The 9,179-nt window shown below is 33.3% G+C and overlaps 1 protein-coding gene across 1 annotated transcript; it reads right to left on the minus strand.

The window, feature by feature from the left end:
- Positions 1 to 2,648: 2,648 nt before the first annotated feature.
- On the minus strand, positions 2,649 to 8,103 carry LOC120078286 (protein IWS1 homolog 1). The gene is made up of 12 exons (XM_039032517.1): positions 7,892 to 8,103; positions 7,567 to 7,698; positions 6,993 to 7,476; positions 6,291 to 6,410; positions 5,715 to 5,935; positions 5,441 to 5,570; positions 5,287 to 5,349; positions 5,111 to 5,188; positions 4,496 to 4,587; positions 4,325 to 4,390; positions 4,031 to 4,184; positions 2,649 to 3,146 (listed from the first exon to the last, which is right to left on the minus strand). Exons 2-12 carry the CDS (start codon positions 7,584 to 7,586, stop codon positions 3,048 to 3,050), a joined length of 1,527 nt encoding a protein of 508 aa, XP_038888445.1. The 5' UTR covers positions 7,587 to 7,698; positions 7,892 to 8,103; the 3' UTR covers positions 2,649 to 3,047.
- Between the last annotated feature and the right edge of the window lie 1,076 nt (positions 8,104 to 9,179).

A 9,179-nucleotide genomic window follows, 5' to 3' on the forward strand; every position in this document is an offset into this window, starting at 1 on the left:
TGCATAGAAGTGACATAAATCCAACTGTGTACTTTGTGAAAGTAGTGATTTGATTGGATAATTTAAAATTTTGATGAACAAGTGGAAGACGTATTAGAAGATGATGAGAATGAAGATGACGAGGAAGATGAAGAAGTTGATGAAGATGAGGAAGATGAAGATGAAGAAGAAGATGAAGATGGGGAAGTTGAGAAAGACGATGAAGAAGAACAACAATAGATTTGATGTGTACCATAGTTACTATATTGATTTTTTTTTATCTTTATTTTTATATACAATTTTATGTCTACAATATAATTTTATGTTCTACAAAAAAATATGTCATCAGATAATGAAGAAAATATTATAGACATGAGTAGGATTACATCATGTGATTGAGTCCAATGGAGGAAGACTTCGTATCTCATGGGATCCAAACCTTGGAAAATTAGTTGGAAAAATTGCAAATATGTTTAGTAGTGAGATCTTTACATTAGTGAGGCGGGTTATCCCCTTGACATGTAAAGGAAAAAAACATATTCCCGAGGACATTTACACCACTATAATCGAACGACTGTTGGTAAGTTCATTTTTAAAAAATATATATATATAGTTTATTACTGAATTATGATGCATATTAATTAATGATTTTTTTTAGAATAAGTTTGACATGGATTGCTCTCAACCACATATTAGAAGCTATATTGAATACAAGATTAGTAATCCAATACACGAAAATTCAGAAAAAACAAAAAGTAGTAGAAACAAACTCTCTTTCAATCATTGTGCTGGAACAAAATCATTTCTATCTCATCGAGCTGAAAAGATATGATATTATACTTTATCCGTGGTTACCTATATTATATTGCTTACAAATATTAAGTATTATTTTTGAAGATAAAGGATGATGGAACTTATTTAAGTCCTATCGACATCTTCTATCAAACTCATTGGTTTGTTGCAAAAGGCTGGACTGGCGATGCAACACGTGAAGCATATGTAAGTACTATTTAAAATATTTTAATAAATAATACGAATTTCAAATGTTTTGATGTTTATGACATTTATTTGTTTGTTTTGAATCATATAGGAGAAAATGATTGCTTTTAAAACTAGAGCAAGAAAACTCAAGTACGCCAATGAGTGATGAAGAAATTATGGAAACCAATTTAGGGAAAAAAATATATATGTTAAAGGGATGAGATATGGACCAAAACCACCTCAAAGTAAGAAAAGAAACGTACTCATAAGATTACGTCCAATCACTCATTTTATATAAACAGTGAGTTTGCTTAAGCTTGATTTTAACTTTTGAAATTGTTGAGAATATGTGAATTGTGTTTGAAATAATTTGATATGTATCTCAATATGTGTGCAGGACTAAATTGGAGCTTATTGGTGATGTAACATTTTGGACTTTTTTTTTTAAGATCACTAGTTAGATGATGACTAATTATGTGCGGAACTTTTTTCTTTTTAAGATAACTAATTGTAGTTTTTTTTTTTTTTTTTTGGTAATGGATATATGGTGGATTTTATGATCATCATTTTAGTATACAGTACAAGTTGCACTCTGATATATTGTTTTAAAACATTATTAAAATTTGTGACGTAACTAAAACGTCACAAGATTGTAACATTGAAAACATGCAACAGTGATCAGAGCAATGCAATGAATATAGGAACTTTGTAGTAGTCTGGAAACGTCTCATACGGTGACTTTTAGTAAACATGGTATAATGCGACTTTCCAAAAACGTCGCATAATGTGGCTTCTTGCAAACGTTGCATTGTGCGACTTTTTGATAATGTCACATCAGGCGACTTCTGATACACCGTCACATAATGCGACTGTCGGACAACGTTGCAGGATGCGACTGCCTAAGCAACGTCGTATTATGCGACGTTTTTATAGCATCATCACATCCTGTGACTTTTTCTAACGTATTGTCGAAAAATACATTCAGTGATGGGCCTTTAGCGACTAAAGCATGTGACGATTAAAATTAGTCGCTAAAACTTTTTTGTAACGAAATTTTGTTTTTAGCTACGAATATTTTTAGTCGTAAAATGTCAAATTTCTTGTAGAGGGAAAAGACAACCATAATAAGGTCAAAGAACACTAATCCAAGGGGGACAGAAGGGAGAGAGAAAAAAAGGTAAGAAAAACTTTTATTGAAAAATTACATCAAATTTTAATTGGGCACAATATTTTCCATTAGTCTGTCAAGATATTTAAAAATGAGTCTTTAAGATCCACTCAAGTATTTTTTTAAACTGAAAATTGTCCAATAAACAATATATATTTAGAAACGAGCACTAAGATGCACCCGTGTAATTCTAGGATGGTCAATTTGGAATGTTGAAACTTTAACTCAAGAAGAAATCAAATGAACCCAAAATTGTCGACTATGCAAGATATCTAGAAACAAGTCTTAAGATACACCTGCCTTAAAATGCAAGTGTAATTTGATGGTTGACTAAGAACGTCGAAACTTTGGCTCGAGAAGAAATCAAATGAACGAAAATAAACCCTAAATTATCGTATCGAATATGGACATTGGTTTCTTCACTTTCATCACAAGAAAATCTCCGTTTCTGTAATTTCATACTATGGAACAATAATGATGAGATTAACATGCCAAGACATTTTCCTTTACTTCGAGTATAAAATGTCAAATACCCTTTCTGAATAATGAAAATATCAGAATAAAACAAGCATTACAAAACTTAATATTAAGGTTTTTGCACATTGATACATTCAAATACTGAGACAGGGCGTTCCAAATCATAATTTGATTCCAATCCAAATCCAAAAACATATGACGATCATTTTGTACAAGTAAAACTTAAGCATTTCCAAAGTCAAAAGAGAGATAATTCAGATCTTTTGGAGAGTTTGTGGTCATTGGATGGAGGAGTTTTGGTAGGTGAACGAACCCGACTGCGACTGCTGCTACTTCGGCATCTGCATCCTTCATTATTAAGCCATCTGCAGGACTTCATGGCTACGATCGGGATGGCAGACTCCAACTTCGAGTTCTTACAATTAACACGTTAAGTAACACATCACAAGTACTTGACCATACCACGACCCTCAACGCTGAGTTTTGTTGCTTGAAGCTGTTTTTTCTTTGGAGCCTTCAACTGCTGCAACTTTTTGTTCATCTGACGTGGATGATAGAAATTTGAGATCAGTATGGAGCATATAATAGGCAAGTCCCTGACTAAATCACTAATGCGACATTCTCAATTTTTATGAAAATGTCAAAAATAGTTGAGCAGTTTATCACAACTTGAATGGTGCAAAAATATCTTCTGAAGTTTTTGGAGTGCTTTCAAAATAAAAGTAGATTATAGACACTTAAGCCTCGTTTGGTAACCATTTGGTTTTTAGTTTAGAAACATTCCTTCCACCTCTAAATTTCTTACTTTGTTATTTACTTTCTACCAATATTTTTAAAAACCAAACTAAGTTTGAAAACTAAAAAAAGTAGTTTTTTAAAAACTTCCTTTTGTTTTTAAAATTTGGCTAATATTCAACTTTTTTTTACTTAAAAAAGATGAAAACCATTGTAAGAAATTGAGAGGATATAGGTTTAATTTTCAAAAATCAAAAACCAAAAATAAAATGTTTATCAAACAGAACCTTGGTTTTTAGTTTGAAATTAAACCTATAAACAAATATCCCTTCCACCTCTAAATTTCTTGCTTCGTTATCTACTTGTTGCCAATGTTCTAAAAAACCAAGCAAAAATTTTGCTAAAAAAGTAACTTTAAAAAAAAAAAAAAAAAATTTGTTTTTAGAATTTGACTAAGAATTCAACTTTTTCTTAAAAAAAAAGATGCAAACCATGGTAAGAAATTGGAAAAAAAAAAAAAAGAAAAAAAAGAAGAAAAAAAAAAGACATTGTTACCAAACGGCCTTAAAGATGAGTTCTACATCCCAAAAAATGTTTTTAGGGTGCTTCCCTAACCAGTACATGTGAACCCAAACATTTAAAATCCAGTCCAAGAGAAAAGAAGACTCCAGCTCAAAAAGGAAAACTAACCTTCATGCGACGTTGATCTTGCACGGCTTGCTTAGCACGAGCTCTGATTTCATCTGGATCTATCTTAGATTGGGGTCGGATAACAAAATCCAACGGTGTTGCTTCTGGCCGTGAAGCATGTTGCCTTGAGGATGACTGACCAGACTTGCGTCCCCTGGCATCGATGTCACATCACAAATAAAGATCTCGATAAAGAACAAGCAGAAAAATGGTATTGAACAAGAATAAAATTGAATTAGGATTTAGAACTTGCAAGAGGTATGCAACTAAAGTATAAATAACATCGAATCTTACTGTGAGAATTCATCCAAGTCAAGATCCCCATCTCGAGATTCCATTCCAGCAGCTTTGTTTCCCGACCTTCAAAAATGTTTTACAGCAGAGAGTTCCCTTAATACTTAAAAAGCAACAGAAGAAAAGTAGTTGGCGAAAGAAGAAAAGAAAATTAAAGATAAAGAACAGTACTTTTTCGCCAATGGTCTTCTGAAGGGCACCCTCTCATCTTCCACATTTCTCATGTCCTCAAATCTAGTACTTTTGTTAAATATGGGTCGACTCTGCAATTACACGAAATGCCAACATGGATCCATAAGTTAGAAATTTTGGCAGTGAAGAATCCAACTAATACATTCTTTCTTCCCTTGAGAGCACAACGTGAAGCCAGTAAACATTGCAAACTCATTTAAATAAAACCATGCATGAAAGTATAATAAAATTGGAAGCTACATGCATAATTCTCGAAGGCAGAAAATAAGCACCAAAATCCCACTAACATCGTCCATCTTCAGAACAATCCCAAAGCCAGAAAACAGTAAGAACTCTTACAAATAGAAACAATGCATGACAACGCAATTAAGTTGGAAGTGACAGCATTGCTTGAAACAACATCTATTATGGTGTATGAAGAAAATAATCAAGAAGTAATTCCCAAATTATACATAAAACGATGCCCACTAAACCACACTAGTATTCTGCTTCCAGCTTCTCTCTACTTTCATGAGAAAGAGGGAGAGTAAAACTATCTTCTAGGACGCATCACAAAATAAAAAACTGCAGAGGAAAGGGAAGGGGCAACATTACCCATTGATCTACTAAATCTTTTGCAAGTTTCCGGTTGGATGTTGTTTCCTCATCAGATTTTGACAGAAACATAATAACCTACAGAAAGTACATCATAATCACGCTTTATTTCTAACTGGTGAAAAGGAGGAAAAATCAGGAATTGGGAAAATCACTAAAGATGACCTTGCACTAACCTTTCCAAGGCCACTCTTCTTCAGCTGCTCTCTTCTATCATATTGTTCAAGATCAATTGGAAACTAAGAAAAAGAATCCAGCGTTCAGTGTTATTAAAATGTCTTCAATAACCACTATACTATAAGTTGTTAAAAGAATAGAAATTTCATTTACATCAGTCAAAATTTTCAAGATTGCTTCCCGGATATTTATATTAGGCAAACTCCCATCTGGTAGAGGTTCAAGCCAATTCTTTAGAAGGGTTAGCACTCCGTGATCCAAGAATTCTTGTTGAAGCTGCTTCCTGTGACGGACAATCAAATATTAAACAATACACATATATAAGAATAGATAAACAATTGGAACAGCTTATTGTAATACCATAAATTTTGTAAGCTTCACACATCAGTGAAATTATTTTTAAAAAAATAAATAAATAATTACGTACTTTGCAAGAACATCAGTGAGGAGTGGCAACTTTTTCAGTTTATTGACAGCAGGTTTCCCCTGCCTGTTAAGGTCGGCATCCTCTTCGGCAGTGACCTCAAGCTCGGCCATCACATTCTCCACTAGCAATGCTATTTCTGCAGGACTTTTCTCATTCTTCTTCTTCTTCTTACCCATCTTGAAGAGCTCATTAATTTCATCATCTTCCTCACCTTCCTCGGCCTATCAGAACCCAAAAAGAAAAGTGTGTTGTTGAAAGAACATCATGGCCAGTAAATTTTTGTTTTTTTTAAAAGAAAAGCAGTAAATTTCTGTTATAAGAATATCGAGGCCATAAATTTATTACTAGATATATTCAAATACAGAGTGCTGCTGATTGCTTTACAAGAAATAAAGTAAATGCAGGTCTTCTAATGAAGACAGAACTCCACTTTTATCCTTTAACAAGTTCGTACAGTTCTTCCAATTATGCATTACTACATATTACATGCACAGTTCTTAAACTTGCATATCACCATGACAAAATTAGACATATAATTCATGACATTAGGTTGTCAAAAGAATAAATAATACGGACCTCTGGAGCATAGCGGGGAGAGCGTGGCTCGTCATCACTTCCATACCGATCAGCAGGATCCACACCACTATCATCTATAAAATTATCATCATCAACTGTTCTGGTACCTTCTTGATCGTCCTTTTACAACAAGAGAAAACCCAGTTTAAAAACATCTAACCCAGAACTGTTGGCTGCTTCCATACAGGTAACTAAGTTCAAAAGGCATTCAACATCTTGAGATCATGGATACTTTATTTGATGGAAAGAGATTATTGAGATCATGGACACTTTAAGTGTCTTCATAGAATCTAAAATTTCAGTATAAAGGCTGATTTAGAGGGGGAAAAAACTGTAGAGATGACATCATTCTACAAGCTCAAGAAAAGAAGCCCCATATATTCGTATCTAGCAAATAGTCATTAAGCTATTCTTCATCAAAAACAAAAGGAAGTTCATCACTGAATATATGATATAAAGTTTCAAAAGGGTGCTAAGCAATTTAGATTGCACTTATATGGTTATAAGCTTTTGAAATCATGTATTGAAGCAGACCTGACAGGGCACCTGCAGACTAAAATCACACGCTAGAATTCCCATATTCAAGTATAAGGAAATATGTACAAATACAATAAACATTTGACACTTCAAGAAGATACTGTGTCCCATAAACACCTCATACAATAGACATTTGACACTTCAAGAAGAATGCAAAGTTCTTACATCAGAAGCGCCACCAGCAATAGTCTCCCACATCTCCTTGACATCCCCATCCTGATCCTTCATCCCCTTCCCCGAAAAGGCTTTCTTCGATAATCTGTTCTTGCCTCCACTACCACTTCCAAGCCTTTTATCTCCTTTGAATCTCTTCTCCTTTTTCCCACTACTAATCCCCTTCTTCCTTTTCCTCTCCTCCGAACCCTCCCTCACAAACTGGTCCGGCGTAAAGTCCCTCGCTTCATCATAATCGTCTAAATTAGAGGGCACAGTACCCTTACCAGCTAAACTCTTTTTGATCAACCTCTTCCTAGGCCTGGCCTGGGAATCCTCCGCATCATAGACAGGAGTCTGAGATCGCTGTCGTCCACTCCAATCACCAATATCCTCATCTAATAGTTCGTCAGGATTGTATGGTTCAGGGGATTGCTCACCGTCTGACTGTATATGGTCAAAGTCCATCAATGGTTCACCATCCTCGTCACGGTACCTGGTACAAACACAATCCTCAAAAAAAAAAAAAAAAAAAGAACCCAATTCACACTTGAAAACCCTAATTCAATCAAATTCAAGTGCTTACGGATCATCTTCGTAACCCATTGGCGACGATAAAAATTGCAAGCAGAAATTGACCAAGCAGTAAACTCGATCGTCGGGATCGAGAACTCGAGTCGATCTCGATCACAGCTAAACCGTCCCAAATGCAACTTCGCTGCCGATCGGAGACGAAGATATTGAGTGATTCGTTTGTCGATTGGGGGAACGAAACAAAAACATCAATAATTCAGCATTCTATTCAATAAATGGGTGAATAAAATTGACTTTCGAGGTTAGGAAAGCGGCAAATAAATGCATATAATATCGATAATAACAAAATAAAAAATATATATCATAAAGAAACGTGCCCAGAAAAGAAGAGGAAAAGCTTCAAGAACCAAACAATGGCGAGCTTCGGGATTGCAAAAGAGACTGAGATTGACGAACAGAGAAAAAAAATTCTGTGAGAACGAATGAATGGTGCGTTGCTCCCGAAGTGCGTATGGAGGCAAAGAAGACGATAGAAGAAGAGGTGGGAAGTTCCAAGGGGGATTTTATTTTCCTTCCTTTGTTTTGCCAAATTAACAACTTTGGTGCTTGCGATATAAAGATTTTTTTTAAAAGAAAAAAAATGGCTATTAGTAGGGTGTACATGAGTTTGGATTGAGTTGAGGGTATTTTCTTTTTACCAATCCAAAAATTCGTGTTGGGTTCGGTTATAACTTATTTTTTATTTTTAATGAAAAATATGTAAATTGATACACAACCCATGACTAATAACTAAAATCTCATAAGATTCTAAATACCAAATATTTATTATATGTATTGTAAATTTTAAACAAAGACAAATATCATAATAATTCTAAAAGAAAAATATTAAATATTCAAAAATTGATCAGTACAAAGAAATCAAATTTTAAACAAAGAGGAATATATATATTTATATAAAAAAAATTCGGGTTGGATTGGGTCATCCCAAATTTTTTTAACCAACCCACAACTCAACCCAATAAAAATAGAAAAATTCAACCCAACCCAATCTAAGAACAAAATTAACCCAACCCAACCCTTACATATTGGGTTGGATAGTCCGGATTATTCAGATTGTCTGGTTATTTGAACACCCCTAGCTATCAGTAAATAATATTTATAATTAAATTTAAAAGAATTTAAAAGAATACATTCTATATCTCTCATATTATCTAAAATATATATTTAATTCGTGTTAAAAGAAAAGAATCTTTAAAAAAAATCTCATCTTATCTAAAGTTCTATTATTCACATTAAATATTGTTAGATTTTCAAAAAAGAATTACATTTTATCTTCCATTTATATTAAGAAAAAATCTTAAATTATCTATAAAAATCATTTAATTCAAGAAGTTCTTTTTGTTAAATGCATAAGAAATTCTTAAAAATTAATTTATTTAATAATTTCGAGATTTGATTTAAGATTAAATTGAATCAAATTTTGAATTTTAAATTAAGCTCTGAGTTCTCCTTTTTCCTTTTTCCTTTTTTTTTTTTTCCATATTTGGTATATTTCATTATAGTTTTTTTTACAAATATTAATTTATACCTGTTGAATGAGAAATTTTGGATCAAGTACAAGTCACCACGTCGTTTGCTAAATTAACGACGAATTTCTAAATCATT

This window comes from Benincasa hispida, chromosome 5, assembly GCF_009727055.1.
Source record: "Benincasa hispida cultivar B227 chromosome 5, ASM972705v1, whole genome shotgun sequence".
Classification (NCBI taxonomy): domain Eukaryota; kingdom Viridiplantae; phylum Streptophyta; class Magnoliopsida; order Cucurbitales; family Cucurbitaceae; genus Benincasa; species Benincasa hispida.